Here is a 24929-nt window from a genome sequence, read left to right on the forward strand (position 1 = left end):
GGGCAACGGGCAAGGGTTTTCTTAGACGGGCTTTTTTATAGCTTCATCATGAATGTACTGAATGCACCTGTATACCTGCCGTGTTTGTTTGTTGGTAGTCATCTCTGATTGACATGATAAAAGGGGTGAGTTGTTGAAAGAAAGGGGGGACATTCCTTATCTTATCGGAGCTCTCATCTGCATCCAAGTCATGTCTTGGCCGATGACATCACTAGCCTCACTTCCATTCTTTATCGATTAGTCATTGCTCTACACACCTAAATTGATTGAGTTACTAGAATCTACATAGCGGTGTTGCTAGTAAAAGACGAAAAAACAATCAGAAAAATAAGAGAAATCTAGATTTCTCAAAATGGTTAAAAGAGTAAGTTCGTCCCGTCTTATCATCTGGGCGTGATTGATGGAGGGGCCAGTCTCCCCACCTTGTCTGGCCTCGCCCTGTCTGTCTCTCTCATATCAAAGGTCTGGCTAACACGATGATGATGGTTCTTAGGTTTATTTCCTTGCTCATGGGGGGATGGTGCAAGGTTGGTTAATATACCATGTCGCCCGATTACTGTAGTAGATATTGTCTGGTTAACATGGTTATTTTTTTTTTTTTTTTTTTTGAAATGAACAGGAGTTGGATTTCGGTATGTTTCTTTTTTTTCTTTCTCGACCTGGCTTCCTCTTATCACCCCCGGTAGTGTCTGCTACAAAAAGATTTCGAATAGCTGGAAGCTGATATATACATCCATGGTAGATACTTCACCCGCGGCCGCGCAGCCGAGCACAAGCTCACCGGCTGGGTCCGAAACACAGACAACAACAAGGTCGAGGGCGAGGCTCAGGGGGCGGAGGACGCCCTCTCCAAGTTCCTCAAAGAGGTGGACAAGGGGCCGAGAGGCTCCCAGGTTGTCAAACTCGACAAGGAAGATCGGGATGTGGTGGAGGGAGAGGAGGGTTTTGAGATTCGTCGCTGATCAAAACAACTACAACACCCCACCCACCCAATGTTGCGCGCCTATAGACGAGACCTATAGAGAGAGAGGGCAGAATAATCAAGACAACACCCAATTCAAAAGATCGGCCCACGCTTTATTGTTGTGTGTTGTGATGCTACTACTATCTTCATGTTTGCTACCGCTCACTGGATATCTGTCATCATTCGCTCCTTTTGTCTAAGTAACCTAGCCTCGTCTGTTCTTGTAAATATATATCACTTCATTAACATCTCTTCTTTCTTCTTTCCCTTAAACTAACCTATATCCCACCACTGCCGCCCCCATTAACCAACCTGCCAACTTCCCTACCACGCTATGCCCGCCCAGTTCATCCATGTGACAAAAAAACGCAATGCTTTCACAAAACAATTATATCCTCCTTCATGTCTTCTACCAATACCTCAATGTTTCTCTCCTAACCCAACAAACATCCAACTACGCAAAAGTCATCTCAATCTCCTTCTCCTTCCCAAAATCATCGTCCTCGTAGTCCGCCCATGGATCCGCCAACGCGATATTCGGGAGGGTTTGCGAGCCTCTCAGTTCCGGGCGGGGTGGCTCATGACTGTTGTTATTATTGATGCCGCTGTAGTCCATTCCCCTACTCGTTGACGTTGATGTTGTTGTTGTTGTTGTTGTTGTTATTGCCGCGGTCGTCGAGGAAGACTTGCGATCATCAATCCCAGTATCAAACGTCATTTGTATCCCATCATCATCGTCCCCAAATCCACCACCGCCACCATACGCCGGGTAATAGCTACTGTCTTGCTTGCCGCCGCCCACAGAAGTGCTAGAGTACCCCTGATACGCCGGTGGTGATGCCGCCGAGCGGTACTCATCCGATCCCCCATTCCTGCTCGGAGATCCAAACCCAGACGGAACAGCATCATAACTCTTGCTCTCCCTCAAACTGCCCCCCCTAGTCCGTGACGAATCCAGCTTCATAGGCGGCAGCGTACTCTTAATCTCCTTCACCTGCAGCACCTCCTCATCCACGCTCTGACCATTCTGCTTGCTGCTGGCCGCCTCCTTAGCCAGCTCGGCACGAAGAGCGTCCACGTCAAACAACACTCCATGGTTATTCCCCTCCTTGTCCTCCGTCTTGCCGCTAGACTTGGCACCACCTGTCTTGGAAGAATCCTCATACACCTCCCACTCCTGCTTCTGCAGCTTCTGCTTCCTGCCAAACAAGCTAAACCGACTCTTCTTCTCATTCGACTTCCCCTCCCTCTCCAGCTCTTTTCTCGCCTCCTCGATCTCGTTGATGAGCTCGCGCTGCCGTTCCTGGTGGTTATCCGGGTCTGGGTCTTCGATTTCGGTGAACTCGTCGCTCTCCACCAACCACCCGCACTCACGAAGCAAACGGGGCATAGCGGTACGGTAATCCATATGTCCGACAACCCATTCAGACACATCCATGTTTTCAAGCCCATGGATGCCCTCAATCGGCGCCAGCCCTGCGACGCGCCTGATCCCGCCGTTGGTCAGGCGGAACAGGTACCCAAGAATCCAGTCATTTCTGTTGTATCCGCTGACGAAGCGCCCTGACACCACCGAGCGAGCCCGCAGGTACTCGTCGGCGTTGACGACGATGGGGCTTCCAAACAGGTAGACATTTTGCACCAGGCCGAAGGCGCCCTTTTTGGCGAGCTCCTTCAAGCAAGAGAAGATGACGCGGCTGCCGAGGGAGTACCCGACCAGTGTCACGGGACGAGTACCCAAGTTGCGGTCAATGAGCGAATCTGCCAGAATGAGACCGGCCATGTTGGCACGGTCGAGAGACACGGTCCATGGGTTGTCGATCAGATAGGAGAGCTTGGTGAGAATGACAGGGATCTGGAGACCAGACATCAGGGCTGCCAGGAACGTGCTGGCAAGGACCTGCTGAAGACCTTGTGTGAGAGCCTACATCACCTGTGTCAGCAGAGATTCCCCCCCCTCTCCTGCTTTTGCTAAACCTACCTCTGTTGCCAGAATGTTGATGGTGTCACCCATACTGGTCAACATTTCTGGCTCCCACAACACCGAGTATATATCACCCATGACTGGGTCTACAGTACTAAACGGCAACCGTACGTCGTCGACCTTGCCCGTCATCCATCCGGAGACAGTGACGATGAGGTTCACTCTCTTGTTGTTGTTCAGCGGTCTGTACTCGAAAGTCTTGACAGCTCCGGTTCTCCGGTTAGCAGCTCTGACACCAACAATGCTTCCCGACGCCGCTGCAGTCGACGTGATGATAGCAGCACCTCCGACGCCACTAAGAAACGCGGTTGTCCCACCGACACCAATCGCCGAAAACCCCGCTGCTAGACCGGTACCGATCATAGGAGCCGCCAATCCCGCAGATAACCCAATAATCAAGCCGCCGCCAACCGTAGCAAGGCCCATCATGGCATAGCGCTTTGTCAAAGCGCGCTGCCGGCGATTTTCCATGTGCTCTGTTTCATCCCAGTTCTCCTTCTCAGCACTCTGTTGCATTTCCAGCGCATCCGTCACCTTCTTCTCGAATCTGCAAATATCGAGCCAGCTGATTTCCAAGTCCTTCGCCACCCTTTCCAGCAGCACCCTGGCCCTCGAATCGTAGATGGAGTCCGCAATCAGCACAAGGAACAGATCACACAGAACCGTCCACCTGATGTCGATATCAATCTTTTGCGCCGTCGACATCTGAGAGGGCACCTGGACAGGCCCAGCGAGCTCCGATTCGTTGTTACTCGAGTACGGCGGTGGAGGTTCTGCAGTGTCGTCCGAGTTGGTGGTGACGAGCGAAGCAGCACGGGAAGGCCTCGAGCTGGTCGACGTCCATTTCTCCTTCTCCTCCGCCATTGGGTTCTTCACACGAGCGTTCGCCATCAAAACAGGCGTCAAGTCTGCTGGAATGACCCCATGGGCGCTCAACTGTTCAATCATGACCTGCTCATCCGAACTGATATCCATGTGCGAATAGAGCCGAATCATCATCTTCTGGCTCCACATTTGCATGCTCTCTGCAGCCGTGGCGACATGCTTTTTGCTCTTGGACGAGACTCCGATAGACTCCTCCACTGTCTTGACCATGGCTGAGAGCTCCAGTCTGGTAAGGCCTACATATGCGATTCTCTGACCCTCTGTCAGCAAATCCTTGGTGGCTTGCAACTGGCTGACAGCGTCACGCTGGTTTTCCTCATCCTCCGTGATACTGGTTCCAGCAGCGTTGCGGCCTTGAAATAGGTACTGTGTGTTCTCGTCCATGCTAGTCGCAGATTCGGCATCGTCGTCTACCAAGACTTTGGTATACCCTTTACCAGCTCCACCCAAATTGCCATAGCCGTATTTTTGGTCGTCATCCTCTTCGTGGTATTCCTTAGCGATGAGCCTGTTATCATCGTCGTAGATATCATACGGAGCATAGGCAGGCATGGTTTGCCACCCATCGTCGTCACCTTGTACCTTTTCAGGCTGCTTGGCAGTGAGCTGCTGATGCGAGTACTCTGAGGCTTCAGCGAGCATGTTTGCGACGCTCGACTTGTTCCTCTGGTGGCCTTGTGGATTCTTGGTCTCCTGGACAGCCTGATCCACTGTCTCGTTCTTCGTTCTCTCTGAATCTTCTTCTCCACCCTTGATAGCGGCAGGCTCGGAATCGAGTCCGGTGGAGGTTTGTGCTGGTGCTCCGGTTGGGGTCGCTTTGCTGCTCTGGTCCAACTCCTTTGAGAATGTGACCGACGATGCACCAGGTTCCTTCTTCTTTTCATCCACGCCCCCCCGCTGGGAAACAGCATCCTTGAACTCATCGTCGCTGCCTGATTCTTCCCCCTTCCTAATGCCGTTCGACTTTGCTTTTGTGGACCCCGCAACAGACTGACCTGCCTTCCCTCCGTTCTCTATGCGCCACAGACCGTCATCTTGCACGGTTGTCGCGCCCATCTGTGGACTCTTGGATCCATTCGCACTTGTTGCGACATCCCCGCCATCACTTCCCTCGCTCATTTCAACCGGTGGCGGGACATACTTTCTTATCGGCAATCCAAAGTCGTCGAGCTCGACAGCTGGTTTCGAAGCTGGCGGCGCATCTTTCGTGGTCGTCGTTGGGGACGGGCCGTTCTGGTCGTTACCAGCCGAGGGCCCGTCAACTCCCGGCATGGCTGGTTCAGGGGGGCGGGTTAAACGGGTACAGAATCAAATCGTGATCGACGGTGGTATTCGGAAGAGGAGTCGCAAACGCGTACGACTGCCAAAACTTGTGTACTTTTGGACACGTGAGAGGGTTGATCAGGGGTGTTGTGTGTTCTCGGTAGAACAAAGTCGTCTTTGTTTCAATCGGGAGCTGCGGGAGCGGACGGACGAGTCGAGGCAACTCAAGATGGGAGGTCAAGTTAAAGTTGCGCGCACCCTGAATTAGTGCCCGTTCACCAAACACAGGGGCTGACAGGGGGCCCTCTGGTCTTTTTTTTTCTCGATGACGGAACGGGGTCGCGTCACGTCAACAACCTGTCTGGGGGGCTGTTTCGTTTCTCTTCCCTCTGGGTACGCCAACCGTGAATGAGGCCCAGAAGAGGGATCTTCAATTACAGATCGAACTGCAAGGTTGGAAAGAAGTCAACAAGAGGAAATCTCATGAGCTTTTCGAAAATTTGTTGAACAGACAAATGCGAGCCCAAGACGACACACGGCAAGACGGTTGCAGCTTGGGTCTAACTTGGCATTTCCGATAAGACAGGTGCAGAATTTTGGTGGGGTTGGCTCTGTCCCACCACTGAGCGAACAGCGTCGAACGACGCTAGAACTTCGCCGGTGACGACGCCTTCACAGCGGGGCGGAGGTCGTCAGATGTCCATCCACCCCACGGCCCATTTAGCGGGTTTGCACTTGGCTGCAGCGCGCATGCAGCGTGTCAATTCCCCGTTTCCTGCCATAGGCGGCATCCAAAAGTTTGTTAAGATGAAAATGTAACAGTTGATATATCTCACGAACAAGTACGAGCACTTGACGGGACCGGGGGGGGTTTATACGTACGTGTACTGAATCTGGCTGCATTCCAGACCTGCCAGATCCCAACGGCTCAGCAGCCGACTTCAACGAACTGCACCATCCTGTTGACCAACACTGACCCCGCATCATCCTCTTGCGTAGGCAGGCCGGTGTACATCCGGTGCTTCCGCTTCCGCAGTCCCCCATTCAACTCCGGTTGACATGTCACCCTGAGCCATATGCCATTCACACGCAAACTAGCACGTGCTCCAGATGCCAAATACAATTGTTATTATGCTAGCATCTATGCCAACAAAACCCTAGTTAATACATCAAAGTCAATACATCTTTCGCCCATGTGATGCCAGAAGTCTATGTCAGCCACGGGCCTATTGCAGGCCTATACAGCCTGGCATCGTCCTCTCAGTCCTGCATATCCGCACCCGCGATCGCAGCATCAACCGCGGCCGAGATCTCCTTATCACTAGCGCCCTTACCAGTCGTAGCCTTTTTCCTTCTTTTCCTCTTGGCCTTGTGCTCGCCCGCTACCTCCGCAGCCGGCGCTTCTGTCTCCTCTTTCCTAGGCCTTTGCTCCTTCTGCCCATCCGTAACCTTCTTTGCCTTTTTGACCGCTAATGGGTTCGGTCCCTTCTTGCCGTAGTTCTTCTTCTTCTTCTTCGGCTTGTCGTCCTCACCCTGTGTCGAACTCTTGCCCTTTTCCTTATCATCCTCCTCATCACTCCCAGACTGATCCTCATCATCCACTCTCTTCCTCTTATGCGCCCCTCTCGTAATACCGCTCATAAACCTACACCCAGTCAGCATTTCCATCACCACGCAAAAGAACTCCAGGGTCACATACTTGGCCTTCTCCTCCCGCTCCCTAACCTTCAAACTCGCCTCCGCCATCGGCTCCAAAATCAACACACTCCTCTTGACATACATCAACGGCGTCGGCACCACAGCCCTCAGCTTCTCCCTCAGCATCTCGTCCTGCGTCGCAACCACATACCGAAACTTGTTCTCGTTCCTCCTCTTCGGGTCCACCACCGCCATCACACACTCCCTCTCCGTCAGCGGGTCCTCGTCCATCAGGTGCCCGCACCTCCTCCTCTCAAAAGTCTTTGCCCGCTCAATCGCCGCTGCCACCCCCGGCTCCTTGTTCCGCGCGTACATGGCCCGGATGCAGCACTGCGTTATCATCGGCTTGAGGCTCTTGGTCGACAGCGCCTTTTCGAACAAGGTCATCAGGTCCAGCTTCATCGTGTCGAGAACAATGTCGGACGTCATGAGGAGCTGGTAGGGCTCGCGGAAGCCGAGCATCTGGAAGGACCGCATCAGCTTCTTGTACTGCTTGGTGCGTTTGCCCATGGTGGTGAAATTGTTTGCCCGTCCGGATCCGGATTTGCTAAGTGGTGGTTTGTGTTGAAAGGTTCGTAAACTGAGTGTGATTGACGGAACAGCAGAAAAAAAGTCGCTGGATATTATGTCAGGCGTTAATGAGGTTGATGAAAAGAAAGGTTTATGAGATTGAGAAGCTTCATGAACTTTTGCTTGGCTCCCAAAAAAATTCCACAAGGCAAGAGCCCCACTTTGATACCTTGACGGCTGGTGGCCCAAGCTCCCAACATGGCTCCACTTTGGCTCTAAGATGGGACATCAACACTTTGAGGAAGTAATTGAGAATATCATAATGTTTGGCTGATTTAGATACTTCAGTGCCTGCTATTCTATAGGATACTTCAGATACTGTAACTCGAGAAAACGCCAACACCAAGCCCTCAACACCCGCCTTGCTTGCTGACCTAGCACCATATCGAATCCTACCCTAACCCACGCATGTGAAAAAAAAACCCGAGTATTAAGCCGTATAGATATCTCCCTTCCAAAGCAGATCATGGAAAAGAAAAATCTCAAATCCCATCTCGTGAAAACCCCAATGCTTGGTTTCTTTGCCCGTTCAAGTCGTGCCATTTCCCATTACACAAACCAATCAATGCTCCACACGATCGATCCCATCTTCGTTACACCATCCCGGCCTATTCAATGACAAGGCCCCCTTGATATCGAGTGTCCAAGCCCTCAGCCCAGGATTAAAATGTTTCTTCCTTCGAATTTTGTCCATCTTCTTCAAATCACCCCTTGTTCTTCCTGCACATCGCCGCAACAACACTGATATCATCAAGCTTTCCTACACACAACCGTCAGCAACAATATCAACATCAACTCAACCCCCAAAGAACTTACCACCCCCACTAGCCAAACCCTCCTCGATGGCATGCTCCATAAACGGACTCTCCGCAAAAGGATCAAGAGCAATCACCTTCGCCGCCTCCTTCAGCTCCTCCGCCACAAACCCCATCATATCCTTCCCATCCTCCCCCTCCACAATCCCTTCCTCCCTCCCCTCCCCCCTCTCCCACCGTTCCACGCTCTCGCTAACCTTTTCCACAATCTCATGCGCCCACAGATTATCAATCACTCCGTCCGACATTGCGAGCACCACATCCCCTTCCCGTATCGGTACCTCGTCCACCACGGCACAATTCACCGGCGTGTCCGGACTGTTCGTACCAAGCTGCCTAGGGCAATCAAACCAGTGCCACTGTTCCTTAGATTTAAACACCATTTCCCTCGTTGACGGGCGCACAACCATCACTTGCGAGTCTCCTATGTTGGTGACATACACCAGTGGTTCAGGGTCGCCCGTTTCGGAATTTTTCCGAAAATGAAGCAGTGCGCCAGCCACCGTGGTCGTTCCCTGCCAGTCGTTCGGTTCCGAAGTCGCCTCAACCGTTTGCTCGTACGCGTGCTGGAGGTAGGATACAGGATCGGGGTGGTAGTCTCTCTGGCTATGACTTGCCGCGTCTTGGAATATATTCGTCGCCCAGAAATGCAAGATTAACCGGGCCCAGAGACTGGATATGTTTGTCTGTCAGATTGGACTCCAAGAAGAAAGCATGTGGGTGAGAAAAAAAGAGAAAAAAATAAAAATCTAACCCAGCATGCCCCCTCGGCCTCATACTCCAAGCGCCCACCCCATCATTCGCGCAAATAAAGTACTTGCTCGCAAAAACAGCATCATCCCCATTGGTATACCCCTGAATCAAATGCCCATTCACATACACTTTCCTCCTATCCCGACTTCGATCATGCGTGCTAAGGGGATCACTAAACGACCCCGAGGGAGGCGACAAGAACGGCGGCGGGAACGGCCTTGGTGTTCTTTTGGCGAAGAGCCCAATCCCCGTGTCGAAACAAAACGGCAGTTTCGGGAAAACCGACGGGTCCAGTCTGCCGTCATCATCCAGCGGCAGCGGAGGTGGTGGTTCTTCGGAGGAAGATGCGGAGGAGGTAGATTCGGTCGTCGTCGCAACAGTCTCGCCAGCAATTGTGTCATTATTGTCCGTCGAATACAGCAACGGAGCCGCAGTCCGGAATGTCGCCCGCTGACTCGGCGTTGGCAGCGTCTCATGTAGCAATGTCGGAAACTTCGGACGAGGGGGCCATGGTGATCGCAGGACCAGGGCCGCCGGAACCGCCGCCCTCAATCGCGCGTGTGTTGTCGGGGCTTTGAGCAATCGGGGAACTAGTCTTCTCATTCCAGCGAGAGCGGCGCGCTGTCTCAATCAGCCGTGACGCTGGCGAGCAGCGAGCAGCATTCGAGATGTAATTGCAAGCGTGCGAACGTGTTCGATCGAGGGGTGGGTTGGGTTGAATCCAAAAGGTTGGAAACCGGGAGGTGTACGACAGGTGCGCAGGGATGAGGGATGGTCGAAGGTCAAATGGAGCCTTGGGCTTATCTTATCAAAGCGAACAAATGGTTTGAGGCTCGATGACATCCCAATCGTCTTGGAGATGCAGGGTCCTTGTTGTGCTGTCGCCACACAAAAGCTTTGGTAAGGTAGCTGGCAAAGTGGGGCCAGTCCGGCAGCCGGGGGCCGGACTCCGCACTAAGTGGGCTCTTACACAGAATCGGCCCGGGACTGCGATCCAACGGCCGCCCAAAGAGGCAAGAGTTGAAGATGTGTTCGTCCTTACTGGATAGCTGCTGCTCTGAATGTGGCTGACAGGCGAGTATCATAGCAATGGTGAAGAATCAGAGTGGTATCAGGCATCTAAACATTAGATGAACAGGACCATCGTTTACACAACCGATCTCAACATGTCACAGTGGTTCGACGGACTCTGGCAACAAGTTGAACAGTTGAAACAAACTTATTATATCGGACCGTGTGGTATGAACGCCGCACAGCCGTACAACTAAGTACAACTAAGAAAGACCAAACGCCAAAGCAGCAATGATAAAGCTGAATGTATGGATGAAAACCCGACCAACGCTAACCATAATGCTCGTAGCAATCTAGCCTTCCACTTTGCTCCCATCAACTGGCCATGTTCTGAAACCACAACATCCACCCTTGAATCCAAGAAAAGAAAAAAAACAACGCCGTGTGGCCCAAAAATCCAAAATTGTTGCCTGCTCTGGAAAAACTTTTTGAGTGTGTAAAAAACCAAGCTAACTCGTAGGTATGAAATGTTGGGAAGCCCTGTCGTGATCTATCCTGTCATTATCTCGATAGAAAGAATGTCATCTGCTTGCATGAACGTCGTTCAACCGTCAAACCCGTCCCCCGCCCTGTGGCTACTCGCAGCCTCAACTCGAGCCGCTATCCGACTCAAATGTCTTCACCAAATCCTTGACCTTGACCCTCTTCTAGAAAGCCTGGCCTTGAAACGTCATTCTTCCCGGCGTCCCAGATCGAGGACCGCCGGGCACCGTAGCCGCTGCAAACGGAGCCTGTGGTGGCGGCGAGTTGCTCATTCCTAACCCTATTTGCCCTTGCTGTCCCCATCCACCGCCAGACGCAAACGCTTGGTTAACCGGAGGCGCGCCACTCAGTGAGCCATGTTGAGACATTCCTTGGTGAGGCCATGACTGTGGCCCATACTGAAGGGGAAACTGGGGGCGAGGGGAGCCTTGGTATTGAGCTGCAAAATGAGCCTGTTGCTGAGCGAAAGCAGCCTGGGCAGCTCGCTGCGCCTGTTGATGCTGCTCCCGATTTCGTTGATCAATAGCATGCGCAACAGCTTGGCCACCGATCCCTTGCCTCATCTGAGCCCTTTCACGCTCGCGCGCCTCAATTGCACCGACCAGGCCAACCTTGGCCTGGGGAGCGTTCTTGTTGCCAGCGATGGCAATGAGAGGGCTGCCCGTCATCCTCGCGACGTGTTCTTGCTCGCGTGCCGACAAGTGCGACGAGACTTCGCCGCTGGACAGAGCAAGCATCCCAGCCTGGCTCACAGGGCGACCAGATGAGAGTAGGTCAGCCGAATTCGACCGCGAATGGGATGCTGGATTACTGTTTGGCCGCTTGTATGGGGATGTAGGGGTACCCGCTCGAAACTCGTTGAGAGTGTAGCCCGAGGGGTTACGCTGATGCATAGTCGCACGTTGTTGGACAAACTGTTCAGGGGAAATTGATCTATCAATGGATGTGCTGGGGCCTGCTACGACACCCGGTTGCCAGGCCACGCTTCGACGGAAGGAATCGCTCGATTCTTGACGCCGATGGCAATACGCAGGACCAGGGCCAGGAGATTTTCTACCAGAGGGTGTGGTTGCATGACGTGGGGATTCCATTCCAGATCCAGAATCAGCTCCGTGTGAAGAGCCTGGTGCCGACAACACCTTCCCAGGTGGAAGTGCTCCATAGTTCAAAGTCCGCCCAAAATCGATATCTGGAATTTTGTACCCTTCTCCAGCCTTGACACCAGAGACAGGCGCATCCTCACCCGTGGACTTGAGCACGCCGATCCGCGGCCGTTCCGTCGATCTCACTGGCAGTTCTATCGAACCCCGGTGCGTGCTAGCGTAATCAGGGCTTACTGTGGAAGCGCCATCATCGAAATGACTTTCTGACCTGTTTGGAAGGGGCGGGGAAAAGGAGATGGGAGAGACTGGTTCCTGGTTCTTGTGCTGTAGGCTGGTGGTTCTAGCAGGCAGAGGTTTGCGATGAATCGGGGACCTTTCTGGAAAATTGAACGCCATATCAGCCCTGGAAGGCGGTGGGGTCTGCCGGCCGCTAGGAGGGCCCGAAGACTGTGTTGTTTGATTTCCATGTGACTTTTGACTCATTGCAGGGCGCATGTCGGAGTCAGTGGGACAGGGGCCGGTTGATGGACCAGAGTTCATGTGTCGCGTGGTGTTGCTATCGGGACCTAGGACGGAATGTTTTAGGGGAGAATCTGACTGGTTTTGTAACGAATCCAGGCGCGGTGGAAGGGACCCAGGAGAGCCTTGGTAGGTAGTGGGAGCTGTCAAAACTTCACGAGATCCATTGTAATTAGCATCTGATTCCATGATAACGGCGCTGGTGGTTTTTGTCTGTACCGGTTGACCTCGTGGGCCGTTGTATCCAGATTGCGGGCTCATCGCGTAGTCGCCGCGCAGCTGCTCATCCGGGTATCCTCCAGGTCCCAAGCCTCCTGCGTTGGCCAGCTGGGAAAGCGTAGTGTCGGATAACCTGTTGTGTTCCCGACGCAACTCAGGTGAAGGTTGGGGCTTGGGATAAGGCCGAGATTCTGCACCATGAGCAAATGCTGGAGGGGGAGCGACCGGCTCGGGGGTCATCATCCGCTGCATTTCGTTCAGGTTGTAGCCAGTCATGCCTCTAGGATATTCATCCTCGGAGCTGACCCTCTCCGGGGTGGGCGCCAAATCGCTTGCAAATGTCCTGGCTCGGTCAGCGGGGCGCATTGCCGAAGGGCCGACTGCATGATGATCCATATCATAAGGGTAAGGTGAGTGGTTCTCGAGCTGGGTATCCGAGATGTTGCGCGTGTGCTTGCCGTGACCGGCCATAGCGTATGGTGCCCTCTCCCTGTTAGCATCTGGAGGTGCAGAGTCTGTTCGCGAACCCGGCCGAGTCACAGACATGGACCTTGATGACCGCCCAGAACTTCCATCATCCGATGCAAAACCTACTCTCGGCTTCGACTGTCCGCCCTGGCTTAGCCGCTTGCTACTTTGGCTTGCGGTATCTCCAGCCGCCTCCATATCCAACATGCGAGTCCCCGTCAGCTCTTTCAACTTCTTGCGCCACTCCCTCTCCGACCAAGAGGAGCTTCCGTCGGTGGTGATGAGCCCACTGACATCGAGCAACTCGAGATATCCATATTTCTTGTGCTTTGGCATCGCAAACATGAGAGAGCGCGAGTCTCTAGGGCTTGCACACAACCGACCCGGACGACCGTACAGACCAAACGTGTCCCAGGTTGGGAAGAGGAAGCGCAGCAACATCTCAAAACCAGGGACCATCGGATGCGACTCGGGCATGATGAAGACGAAGCCCTCGGTTGACGATGGTGGTTCGGAGTGGATGTGGATATCACCCTCAATTTTCAGCAGCGTCGAGCCATCGATCAGCGCCTTGGCCTGTGGGTAAATAGCGTAGGCTGCATAGGCATCGGTGATGGTCGCTATTGGCTTTTGGTGCTTCTTCTTCTTCTCGGCCTCCTTCTTGGTGTCGAAGAACCTGATCTCACCCTTTAAGATGGGTGCATGTGATCGGTCATAGGCAGAACGCTTCTTGTGCTCCTTTTGTGCCTTCTGATACTCCTTCTCGCTGGGTGGTTCTATCACACACCAACAACGTCTCCAGGGGACACCGGCACCGAACCTTACACGGACGTATTCCTGAACGGGAACCCTGGCGCGTTCCATGATGATGTTGATGCTGTTGAGGGTCTTGCCCTTGCCGGCCACCACGGCGCCCGTGTATGCCTCTTGAAGTGTCGAATGCTCATACATGGCCAACCGGATGCCGGAAGTCCATTGGATCAAAGAATGGTGCGAGTTAAAGTGAAGCAAATAGCGATTCCGGCCCGCGGTGCTAATGCTGAGGATATTTTGTAATGGCTGCTCATCGGCGGACCTTGTTGGAAGCGATTCGATCTGTGACCTCATGTTAGCAACAACTCACTCAACGGAGCGAAGCAAGGGTCCACTTACCATCTTGATCGAAGCATCGGTCAAGTTGATGAACTTGGGCAGCACCTCCCCGTCGTCACCAGCGGCATCCAACTCGGCGGCATCCCACAACGACAACACAGTGCCGACAAGCTGAGCGAAGCACTCGGTCCATGTTCGATCGGGGTTAGGTTTTCCTTCTATATCGCAACAGCTGGTTAGTCGCTAACACCATATGCCAAGCGAAGACTTTCGCTGCGGTGGTTCTTACTAATGTCTTGGTCGTCAAGCTTGAGAAAGTAGCCCTCCTGATACAGCTTGTTGGAGTGACTGTTTAGCAGGCTAAAAATGGGCAGAAACTCTGCTGGGGTCTGACTAGACAATTCCATGATGAGCGGACGGTATGTTTGCGAGAGGGAGCGAGGTCTCTCGCGTCGGTTCGCTTTAGGTCGAGGGCTTGGTGGGGGAGACGGTGGCAGCCGTTTTACCACTGGAGCATGTTCGTCTTCAGGAGACGAGATGGGTGTTGTTTCGGCAGTCGAGTCTGGCGGCAGTTCGCTCTCGGAGGACTCTTGCAGCGTCGGCGAGCCTTGCAGTGTCGGCGAGGTCTGGAAGGGTGGCGACGAGGAAGGTGAGGTGACGGAGGTGTCGAGCCTAGAATCCGGTTTTGACGGGATCGGGGACGACTGGCAGGAGGATTCGATGCTCTTGGGTGGTGATGCAGGTGCGGGTGTAGGGGTCCCGGAATCCCTGCGAGGTGTGAACTGGGCTATAAACGAGCGCACTAGAAGCACGACAAAACCCCGGGTGTCAGTCAGTAGATTGCAAATTGGGCGAGATTACACAGCTCCTCCAGTGGGCTGCTCTTGTTATTATTGTTATTATTGTGCCGGGGACGGGGAGTGCCAGGGGGCCGACATCGTTGCAGCAGTCCAGCTAAGCATTTGAGAGCAATGATTTGCCTGCCTCAGTGAGGCGAAGCATGCCAGCCAGCGACCGGAGGGGGGGTACGATGGGGTGCCACGAGTCCCCAAGACATGCGCCAATCCCAGCGGACAACTAGAATTCCATCTAGGTCCCCGGCACACAGCTTCCACCACACCAAGTTTCTGGGAGTAAGGAAAATTGTTATGTCACATACCTCGTCCCTGGCGGGCCATGATGGATGTCGAACGGATGTTTGTGCCGCGGAAGCTCCGGCACCGAACGAAGGGAAACGAAAAAAGGTGATGTCGCAGGGAAGATGCGGGTTTGGGAGGTAGCCGGGGCGGAATGAATGCAAAAGACGAAAAACGAAGTGGAGGTGAGGCAGAGGAAGCTTCTTTCTCCTAATTAATCTTGCCGTGCTGCCTTCTCCGCGCCAAGGGGGGGGGGGGGTCCGATGGTCTGGGACTTTGAGGGCTGTTCAGTGTTCGGTCGGTTGCGGCTCCATTAGGCAATGTCGTTTCGGGATACGGAGGCTTCGGGACAGAACAAAGACGAAGCTCTTTGCTACGGATATGAGGTCTGAAGACTGGATGACGCTGGCTGGGGCCGTCCCAAGTTTTGTACGGAGCAGTGCTGGAGCCAAGTAATTTTTTTTTTTTTGGCAAGAAGCGCCGTTCGATCCCCCGGCGATCGCTAGGCGAATCGTTGTCTTTCCTGCATCAATCTTTGTAAGTGGAAGACTACACTAAGCTTGCGGAATCTCTCTCGATGTCCAGTTCGAACGGAGCGGCCTTGCCGGTACAGGCTTGGGTGCAAGACAGTGCCGTGGATGCCCACTTGGCGTGGCGATTCAGTGATGCTCCAAATGCCCAGTGTTCCCTGTCGAACCTCCACAGTCCGCTTGGCGACTCATTCACTCTGACAGTGTGCTATTTTCAGTCCTGACGAGACGGTGACGGTGACGGCGCCGTCCTCTGGCCTGGGCTCTGAAGATACCGCCGGCATGTTGTGGTTGTTTCCAGGCCGACCAACATTAGAGGAACTTCCCTTTCGGGCAACATGGAATGTATAGGTGGGCGGGCAACGGAGATTCAAACAAAGCAACTGCACAAAAAAACGTACCTCGATTCCGTCAAAGTACAAGTGACAGCTGGCAGCTCAAAGCTAAATTCGACAGGAGAACCAAAATGAAGACCTTTAGTAAAAATGATTGCAAAATCAAATCCAAAAAAAAATGCAGTTCGTAAACAACTGAGAAAAACGAGCTCAGTCAGCACTGCTGACCATACGAGAGGCACCAGATATGTCTCGTATTTGGAATTGCTACTTCCCGTCTTCCGCCCGAAAGCTCCGAGTTAAAGTACACCTGCCCATCTTACACCTCAATATCAAGACTCTCCCTGTTGTTGTCACTTTCCAGGGAGATTTTCAGACTGTGGCTCTGCATGCAGTGATCAATGATCAGTGCGGCTTTCCCGGATCGTTGGACTGGGCTCTGCAGTCTCAGGATCTCTCTTGACCATCAGGAAGAAAGTCCCTTGGTCGATCCCAGGTAAGCCAGATCATCCCGCTCCGACAAGCGAGACGTGCAGCGAGTGCCACCGTGTCATGCACCTACAAAAGCCCACACCACGACATCATCAATGCAGGATATGCAGCACACCATCACCCAGCACCGAGGCGCTATTCTTTTAGTGTCTTCTCCCGCCTGGCTATCGGCAGCAATTCTCCAGCTTTTTGCTGTCTTTTCTCTCCGGACATACTTGCTGCTTGCTCCCCAGTCCTGCATTGCATCACCGGCTCTCAGATGTCGTTGGCAGTTGACGCTGCCCAGCGAAGAAGACCCCGCGATTACTTGGCATAGAGAGCAGGGGGATCTGATTGGCCAAAAGTTTGCTTGGATGACGAAGGGGTCTGGTGCAAAACCTCTTGTCGCCAATCGATGAGCCGCCAGATCCTTTCCCGCCCAACGAACCTCCAGCCTCCGCCTCTTCGGGGTGACGACGCTCTCGATTTCAGGTAGTGTACTCCGTAGCACGTTGTCACTGCGCTGCGATGGCTCATCAGCCAACAGATTTCCCTCACCTTCACCACCTGAAACCTCTTCGGGAAATTCCACAAATTGTCATGGGAGGGACAACATGGGATTTGTTCACCAACGGTACCAAGCCCCGCCAGCATCAGCAAGCTGGAAGCGCTAGAACCGCAGGTCGGCCCCCACGTTGCCGTCCCCTGTCCGGCACCACTTTCCGATGCGATCCCAAGAACTGGGCACTTCTGGGCGTTGCTGGGCATCGCTGATGAATATCAATGAGTTTGAATACGCGGCCATGGCGGTCAAGATGAATCCGTAATCAACTTGATTGAGCTGCGGTTGCCGCCGCCGAGAAGCTTTTCATGTTGGATTCGTGTAGCCAAGGTCTCATTGAGTGAGGCTTGGGAATAGGAAGGTGAGGCCAATACGAGCATGGGCAAGACAAATCACCGAAGCAGCGGCTGTCGGTGCTGGCGTATTCGCACCAGCGCCTGTGGGGAATCCATCCCATCCAGAATCCTGGACCTGAGACGTTATCTACACAGCGAGGCGGCATTGTCGTTGGCTGCCTATGCACGCTGTTTCTATTTGCCTGGATGCTTTCGTTTTGGATCACTACTTGTCTATATGTTGCACAAAGTGTATTGAGTGAAGAAGGGTTGTAACTGATTTTGGTTCTGATTAATGAGGTTCCTCTTCTTGTCTTGGGCCTATAATAATTGGCACCCACGAACACTCCACCACTTCATCGTGGCAGACAGGCGTTACCCTGGGAGACGACGACGGTCAATTTTCCGGGAGTTCCCAGCCACCCGAAGACCCAACCTCGTTGGCTTTGGCCTTTCAGCAACACCTTCTGCCGAAGCCGGAACAATCTCCATCGAACTTACGTCATCGTCCCCTTGCTAGATTTCAACACCAGCTATGAACTGATCACAGCCATCACCAGCTGTGTACGTCCGTTACATGGTGTAGTCTGTTGGTCTCAAGACATGCACTTCGTCTATCAATTTCCCTCGTTTCCTAGAGCCTTGAGTCTTGATCACCAGGGGCATACCGAACGCTCAATGGCATCATTCGTTCAGACGCTTGGACAAATTTGTGATACTGAAGGGTCCAGCTGACAGGTTACACCTTCATTCCCGCCCCTCCATCTGACTCCCACCTTTTCAAGGAAAGCCTCTCATGCGGGTAGGACGCGCCTAGATTAACCAGCGGGAGCAAAGGGGCGGACGGGAGGCTTCGCCTTGTCGATATTTGCGGCGTCCATGGTGACGCTGTGCCACCCGGTGTTACCAAGATATCGAGCACGGTAGCGTTTGGGTCCGGCAGGTGATCCCGATAGCCATTGCCTATCACTTCTGGTGTGGTTGGATGCCTCTTTAACTACTTTGACCAGGTACTTGTTGGGCGATTGCCTCACTACCTATCTTTTCAAGTGTAATTAAGACTTCTATGCGAACAGGGATTTAAGCGGTTTGAACACTCCTACGCCCCTCTAAAGTTGCAAACTCAGCATTTTGGCAGCGAGCAATCTTCGTATATTTCTGTACAGGAGACAAGCTTCACCGCAGCAAGACGGTTGTTCAGTATCTTCGTATTTCCTTTAGCGTTGGCACCGCCTGAGCATAACAAATTCCCAGCTCCCAAAAATATCTGTAAAATAATATCCAGATCAATGCCAATACATTGTCTTACCGAACACTGTTAGACAAGGTCTTATCTCCAGTGAAGCTCGGGTTCCTGACATGTTGTGTATTCGAGACTCGATCGAGATTGGTCTCCTCTCAAACCCAGGCTTCAGATGACATGATGTCTCTATCAAACACAGCCATCCTCCAGCTGCCCCTCCATTGTCATCTCTTAATGGTTCTATCAGAAGAAGCATTTACACACGCATTTTACCTGCATCCCCCAAGATGACATGCCATTTCATACACCCTTGGCCTTCGCAAATCCTTCTATTTTATAAGATTTGATGGCGAACCATGAAAATAACCAGCCACCGCCTCTTGCTTCAACAATACTGCAAGGCCTCCAGACTCAATCCTCTTGCCAGGATGACTTCAACCTCATAATTGTTCGCCGCCCCGACCGCCGTTTTGCTCTCGTACTCGGGTCGACGACTCAATTACGTGCTTGACGCAACCATCCGGATCCATCTGTTTCAACAAACAGAACAACCCCTCAATCCGTTCAAACTCTGCCGATCGGAGATGTCTCACAGGGCAAAATGATTGGAAGAGGGAAGCGTCCGAGGAGGAAAAAGCAACCGGGATGGAGTTGACGGTGCCAGAGGCGTTCGGTACACCAATTGACCCCTCCAAAACCCGCCAGGCTGGGAAGGCGATGTCCCCAAACCGAACGCGCTATCGCGGTCCAAAACGCCCTGTCAACCCAGTCGGCCGGCACGCGTGCACAGGGCAGGTGCTGCCCCCCAGCCAGTGTTGTGCAACTGAACTTGTTGAATGGTGGAAAGTGAGACCCAGCTTGTGATGTTTTCTTTTTCTGTGGGTTGAACTCAGGTTCAGTTCGCTCCTCCGCCGTTGTCCTGCACATTTGTTGCTCCTTGCTCCCCTCCTCGTCGCTTTTTTCCATGCGAAGCTTCCAGGTTGACGTGAAGGTTGCCTCGCCAGGCCAATTTTTGTTGTTTTGCTTGCTGCACACGCCCAGTGCCGACTGACCACCAGTCCGCCGCGTTTGGACCCGCCTGGCTCGAGTCCTTCGTCCCCTCAACTCGGCGTGACCCGCTTCCCAACCTGCGCGCGCTCACTTTCGCCCGACGCGATCCCGTGAGGATTTGGCAATCAACTGCCACTCTCCGTCCGTGGGCGACGTGTTTCTTCGCTTCCCTGTCGAATGCGCCGGAGAAAAAAAAGGGCGTATCTCACTTTTGCTATAACCACCGCGATCGCTTTTCATTGCTCTTCATCAAAAGGCTGCCGCCACCAACACCGCGCCGTTGTGGAGCTCCGACCTTTGAGACAACTGTAGAGCGCAAGTGGCAGGGCGTAAATATATCCATACCTTTTCTTTGCGATGGACACGTTTGGGGAGGATTCGCAGCCGACTCAAGGTTTGTTTGTTTTGATCTGCCGAGCCCCCTTTTCTCCTGCGTGTTTCTTAGTTCTAATCTGATTGACCCCTTTCTGCGCAGCGACGCAAAACGTCGTGGATCCGAGACGGCTGGGACAGCAGAACTCGGGCTTCTCAGATACAGACATCGCCGACATAATATGTCTTCTTGTTCCGCAGTCGGATGCTGCACGCCGAGAAATCAGAAGAATCAGACTCCGAACACCAGAGCACACGGTTGGGAGGGATGAGGCGCTCAACTTGGATGTGGAAGAGGATGGGGAGGATGTAATTGGGGGCCAGGGCTTTCCGGGACATGGTGTAGGGGAGTATCACATTGCACTGAGGTTTTCCACCGAGATTAAGAGTGCTGTAAATGGCTTCACCTTTGGACGAAACGAAAGTCGTTGCGACATTATTTTCGAAGACGATCCGATGCGACGGCTGAGCAACACCCACTTCCGCATCTACCTCAACGACCACGGGGTTTTGATGATGGAGGACATGTCGACAAACGGCACCGTTGTTGATGAGCAGCTCTTACGACGAAAGGGCGAGCCACCGCTCGATGTGAAGAGGACACTAAGGAGCGGTTCGAATATTAAGATTCTGATGCATGAGGAGGCAAGAGACCTCAAGTTCAGGGTCTGGATACCAATCCGGCAGGGCTACTCAAATGAAGCCTACAAGCAAAACCTACGAACATACATTTCAAATCGAGCAGCACTCACGGTAGATGTGAACGCAACCATCGTGCCCGGCCCTGGTGGGCGTGTAAGCTCATCCCCCTCCTTTTGGAAATCCAACCGTGGCCACGTGAGTAACTTGACATGTAGGTTGACATATTCAAGCCCGCGGCACCCAGAGCAGCTCCTGCGCAAAGGCAAACGGCCAACAACCCGGTAGCTGTTCGTCGGGCACAGCCAGGTCCTTCAGATCAACAAGATACCGATGATATCTTTGATGGTCTTCCAAAGGCGTGGGGTGGGTCGCAAAAGTACAACCGTGTGGGCGAGGTGGGCAGAGGCGCCTTCGCTACCGTCTACAAGGTGACCTCGAGGTTCAGCGGTGAACCTTATGCGGCCAAAGAACTCGACAAGCGGAAGTTTATGAAGAACGGCGTCTTGGACCAGAAGGTTGAGAACGAAATGCGCATCATGCAAAAAGTCAAACATGTCAGCCTCCGCCATTCTTAAGTTCTGTTTTACACAATTACTGACACCGCAACAGCCAAACATTGTAGAATACGTCGAGCATCTCGACTGGGATAACCGGCTGTTGATCATTATTATGGAATATGTCGGCAAAGGAGATCTCGGGAGGATGATCTCGGAGTATGGGCCTCTCACCGAGGACACCACAAGGATCATGGCAACCCAGCTGCTGGATGCCTTGGATTATCTTCACAAGATGAACATCACCCACCGTGATGTGAAGCCGGACAACATTCTAGTGAGCTCACATGATCCATTTGTGGTCAAGCTCACGGATTTTGGGCTTTCCAAGATGATTGATCACGACCAGACGTTTCTCAGGACCTTTTGTGGTACCCTCCTGTATTGCGCCCCTGAAGTATACTCGGAATATGCCGAATACGATAGCAGAGGCAGACGGCATCCCCGAAATCGACGTCTCCACCCACAAACTGGTCAGAGATACGATCACGCGGTTGACATTTGGTCCTTGGGAGGCGTTCTTTTCTACACAATGACGAAATCACCCCCCTTTCCGGCTCAAAGCGGAGCTAGTCACTCGGCGCTCCTTCATCAGATCATGACCAAACCCCTCAACATAGCACCCCTTCAACAAGCCCAAATCTCAGAAGAGGGTATCAAGTTCATCCAGGGTATGCTCGACCGTAAACCAGAGAACCGAGCAACGATTGAAGCGCTCCAGCAGCACCCCTGGATTCAGCCGCCTCCGCCACCGCAGGTCGATGAAGTATCCGACCAGGAGCTCAGCTTCAATGCTTCACAGCTCAGCATCCAGGATCAAGACTTGCAGATACCGTTTGAGGACCATCTGATTCCAGCCAGCGACGATGAAGATCTCCCTGATCAGGAGCCAGTTCCAACCGGCGGATACGAGTCCGAGAAGGAGAACTACACATTTGGAGCCGGTAACCAGCCACAGCCTCAACCTCAACGTCTCTTTGGAGAAGTAAATCCGTCGGCTATGGGGAGTCAAGGCGCGGTGGCGGCCCATCGTCTGAATCTGCCGGTGTCCAAAGACAGCTTTGCGTCAAGCGCATCGACGGAGATTTTAGGATCTGACAATGAAATCAAGGACAGCTTTGAGTCTGACCAACACTCCACACCGCGGCAGAAGAAGCAGTTCTCGCAAATTCCCTCTGTCGGTCTGGAGGAAGGGTCCTTCTCGCTCAGCCAGAGCAGATCCACGGAGGACCTCAACACCAAGACCTTTGATGTGGCATCACAGAGCTTGGGGGGCGCCGAGTCCATCCTGGAGAATCTTAATATGAAGTCACGCGTCGGCTCCCTCCTTGCCTCTCGTGGAAGTGAGGTGAACTCCAGCAAACGCAAGCAGGATTCATCCAGCGAAGATGAGGCTCAGCGAGGGCCTGTATCCGATGGCCGCGGTCTGAAGAGGTTTCGATCAGACCCTATAACGGTTCAAAAGCAACAGCAACAACAACAACAACAACAACAGCAGCAGCAGCAGCAGCAGCAGCAGCAGCAAGAAGTCGCCATTCGCACGCTCGATAGGAAGGACTTTGATTTGATGTCGCAAATCCCATCGATTCCTAAGCAGTCGGTGCAGATCGACATTCCAGTCCACAAGGCTACATACTGGCTGGCTAATGACAGGAGCACCTGGCATCTGACGTACCCCGAGATGACACAGCTACAGTTCGACGCCTTCAAAACGGCAGCCAAAGCCAGAGGAGAAGACTTTGCTCCAGGCAAAACCCCTCTTTGGGACCTGGCAATGAAGTACTTCCCACCCACCAATCGGGAGCGGCCAGGCAAGATCAGAAGGACCTTTGAAGATTCCGGAGACCACACGATGCCGTCTACTGCAATCGAATCCCAGGCGAGTCAGCATGTCGAGATCCCAGACACCCAGGACGCGTATACCACCATGGCTATGCACTCGGAGCGGATGAAGCCAGTGATTGCGTGTTTGAAGTCAACACCCAGTTCAGTGGTTCACTTCATTCAGGTCCTGGTAACCGAGTGCATGATCTCCTGGGGCCGTTCAGTCGACAACACTCGCTCGTACGAGCCCAAATCGGAGAGCAGAGTCCCGAAATACGCATTCAAGCTCCTCCTGTGGAAGAACAACTTTGATGCCACCATCAACAGGAACTGGCGGCCTTGGAACAAGCGCTACGAGCCTGACGAGGAGGAGTTCATGTTTTACATTTGCACCAAGGCGACCAACGGCATCTGGATCAACGGCGAGAAATTGCGCTCTCACCTGAACGAGAACAAGAAAGCCGACGGCCCTTACAAGTACTGGGCTCCCCTCTACGACGGCGACCGCGTCTCCGTCTGGCAGACCATCGACGGCAATTCCAGAACCGAGCTCACCTTTCGTTGCGTCTGGGGAGGCAGTGCGAAACCTCGTCCCGGCTACGGTCCTCAAGCTATCCCAACCATGGTCGACACGGACACTGCCCGCCAACTGGATCACCTCTGCGACAAGATTGAGCGCAAGATGCGCAGTTTGAACGAGCACGACCTCTGTATGGAGGAGGCGGAGTATGACATGAACGAACGCCACAAGCACATTGACCGGGAGAGGGAAAAGTCGAAGCAGTTTGAGAAGCTGAGGAGGCAGGCGGACAGGGGTGGGAGGAGGCCGAGCCCGATGCCGGGGATCACGTATGGGAATGCGGATTCTACGCCGGCGATGTGGACTAGTCAGTTCAGAGGAGGGGTGCCTGTTTTTAGGAGGCCGAGTCCGACTGCTTCGGATTTGTTGAGGGCTGCGAGGTATTAATTGTGGTTTTGGAGAGAAGAAAAAAACATGATACCCGGTGGAGGTGTTTTTTTTTTTGGTACGATTGTTGGAAGGTTTGTTGGAACTGTTTGGTGTGAGAGAAGGGAGGGGTGGGTTTTATGCATATTATTATACAGCACACAGTCGTTACGGTATAGCTTTGTTGGAAAGGGGTGTTTAATATCTGTTATAGGGTTGGATGAATGTTTGGCCGCAAAATTCATACATATCTCGTATAGTATTGTCATATATTTTTTGGGGGAGGGGGTTGTTAGTGGATGGATGGCTTGATGGATGTGTTGTTTCTGGGTGTTTGTTTGTTGACTGGTACTGGAAATCTATATTTTTATGTTGGAAGGATATGATGACGAGCTTGGTTTGTGTGATTTGGGGAAGTGGTGATAGTGTCGAGATGGTTCGATAAGGAGGCTGGACTGGAAAGAGATGTTTCAAAACATGAAAATACAATATAGATATCAGACTAGGTGCTATCTAGATGGTTTCAGCCATGTGTTTTTTTCCTGAGGGATTTTCTTGTGCCAGGTTGTCTTGGCTTGATGGGATGAATACATTTGGCACTCTTAGGGGGTGGGGTGTGCGGTTGTTCCTTGCAATCATCCAGGCACATCTTAACATGAGACTTGCCTGTTTGCTACTTTGATTCAACCCTTTTCTTTGGCATTGTGCATTAATCATGGTATCACACTCGCTCTCCCCCCTCTTCCTGAGGTCTTCTTTTCGGAAATACTTGCACCGGAATCTCCTTGTGTTAAACAGGGATCGATCATCAGATACAGCAAGCAAAATCACCCCAGCCCATGGAACACACATGCTGTCTTCATCATCCTTTTGGACACTGTTCTTCAAAACGGCATTCTTCCACAATCTTCTATATGCCCCAGATTTTACAAATTTCATCCTGTTCACGCGACCATGTTTGATGCCGGATTTCGGATTTCTCAGAACAATCTTAGTCAATGCTATAGAGAGAGATATCAGGGCCTGGTGTTTCATCATTCTT

The 24929-nt window shown here is 52.7% G+C and overlaps 7 protein-coding genes across 7 annotated transcripts; 3 read left to right on the top strand and 4 right to left on the bottom strand.

Moving 5' to 3' along the window:
- Positions 1-352: 352 nt before the first annotated feature.
- Positions 353-1062, top strand: QC764_113510 (uncharacterized protein; the record flags this gene model as incomplete). The annotated part of the gene is made up of 3 exons (XM_062942604.1): positions 353-364; positions 494-558; positions 743-1062. The coding sequence occupies 3 exons, from the start codon at positions 353-355 to the stop codon at positions 960-962; spliced, it is 297 nt and encodes a 98-aa protein (XP_062805590.1). The 3' UTR covers positions 963-1062.
- On the bottom strand, positions 1052-5910 carry QC764_113500 (uncharacterized protein). The gene is made up of 2 exons (XM_062942603.1): positions 2946-5910; positions 1052-2888 (listed from the first exon to the last, which is right to left on the bottom strand). The coding sequence occupies exons 1-2, from the start codon at positions 5103-5105 to the stop codon at positions 1419-1421; spliced, it is 3630 nt and encodes a 1209-aa protein (XP_062805591.1). The 5' UTR covers positions 5106-5910; the 3' UTR covers positions 1052-1418.
- A 283-nt stretch (positions 5911-6193) lies between these two features.
- QC764_113490 (uncharacterized protein) lies at positions 6194-7304 on the bottom strand (the record flags this gene model as incomplete). The annotated part of the gene is made up of 2 exons (XM_062942602.1): positions 6194-6741; positions 6796-7304. 2 exons carry the CDS (start codon positions 7302-7304, stop codon positions 6357-6359), a joined length of 894 nt encoding a protein of 297 aa, XP_062805592.1. The 3' UTR covers positions 6194-6356.
- Positions 7305-8068: 764 nt separating this feature from the next.
- Positions 8069-9849, bottom strand: QC764_113480 (uncharacterized protein; the record flags this gene model as incomplete). The annotated part of the gene is made up of 3 exons (XM_062942601.1): positions 8934-9849; positions 8181-8851; positions 8069-8124 (listed from the first exon to the last, which is right to left on the bottom strand). The coding sequence occupies exons 1-3, from the start codon at positions 9533-9535 to the stop codon at positions 8069-8071; spliced, it is 1329 nt and encodes a 442-aa protein (XP_062805593.1). The 5' UTR covers positions 9536-9849.
- Positions 9850-10058: 209 nt separating this feature from the next.
- Positions 10059-18047, bottom strand: QC764_113470 (uncharacterized protein). Its single transcript, XM_062942600.1, is given in 6 exon segments — positions 10059-13890; positions 13948-14105; positions 14177-14689; positions 15047-15546; positions 15955-16959; positions 16974-18047. The coding sequence occupies 4 exon segments, from the start codon at positions 15063-15065 to the stop codon at positions 10651-10653; spliced, it is 3930 nt and encodes a 1309-aa protein (XP_062805594.1). The 5' UTR covers positions 15066-15546; positions 15955-16959; positions 16974-18047; the 3' UTR covers positions 10059-10650.
- QC764_113465 (uncharacterized protein) lies at positions 16472-17146 on the top strand (the record flags this gene model as incomplete). Its single annotated transcript, XM_062942599.1, is given in 3 exon segments — positions 16472-16851; positions 16907-16961; positions 16976-17146. 3 exon segments carry the CDS (start codon positions 16775-16777, stop codon positions 17144-17146), a joined length of 303 nt encoding a protein of 100 aa, XP_062805595.1. The 5' UTR covers positions 16472-16774.
- Positions 18048-18143: 96 nt separating the features above from the next.
- Positions 18144-24427, top strand: RAD53 (Protein kinase protein rad53). The gene is made up of 5 exons (XM_062942598.1): positions 18144-19943; positions 20025-20716; positions 20779-21117; positions 21173-22588; positions 22619-24427. Exons 1-5 carry the CDS (start codon positions 19907-19909, stop codon positions 23906-23908), a joined length of 3774 nt encoding a protein of 1257 aa, XP_062805596.1. The 5' UTR covers positions 18144-19906; the 3' UTR covers positions 23909-24427.
- Positions 24428-24929: the final 502 nt, after the last annotated feature.

Source organism: Podospora pseudoanserina, chromosome 1 (assembly GCF_035222485.1).
Source record: "Podospora pseudoanserina strain CBS 124.78 chromosome 1, whole genome shotgun sequence".
In the NCBI taxonomy this organism is placed as follows: domain Eukaryota; kingdom Fungi; phylum Ascomycota; class Sordariomycetes; order Sordariales; family Podosporaceae; genus Podospora; species Podospora pseudoanserina.

Coding starts and splice junctions, on each gene's coding strand:
- QC764_113470 (XM_062942600.1), bottom strand. Junction 14,106..14,176: donor GCTTGACGACCAAGACATTA/GTAAGAACCACC, acceptor GTTGCGATATAG/AAGGAAAACCTAACCCCGAT. Junction 13,891..13,947: donor CCGATGCTTCGATCAAGATG/GTAAGTGGACCC, acceptor ATGAGGTCACAG/ATCGAATCGCTTCCAACAAG.
- RAD53 (XM_062942598.1), top strand. CDS start 19,907: ATGGACACGTTTGGGGAGGATTCGCAGCCGACTCAAG. Junction 20,717..20,778: donor TGCCCGGCCCTGGTGGGCGT/GTAAGCTCATCC, acceptor CTTGACATGTAG/GTTGACATATTCAAGCCCGC. Junction 22,589..22,618: donor TAACGGTTCAAAAGCAACAG/CAACAACAACAA, acceptor CAACAGCAGCAG/CAGCAGCAGCAGCAGCAGCA.
- QC764_113500 (XM_062942603.1), bottom strand. CDS start 5,105: ATGCCGGGAGTTGACGGGCCCTCGGCTGGTAACGACCAGAACGGCCCG. Junction 2,889..2,945: donor TCAACATTCTGGCAACAGAG/GTAGGTTTAGCA, acceptor CAGGTGATGTAG/GCTCTCACACAAGGTCTTCA.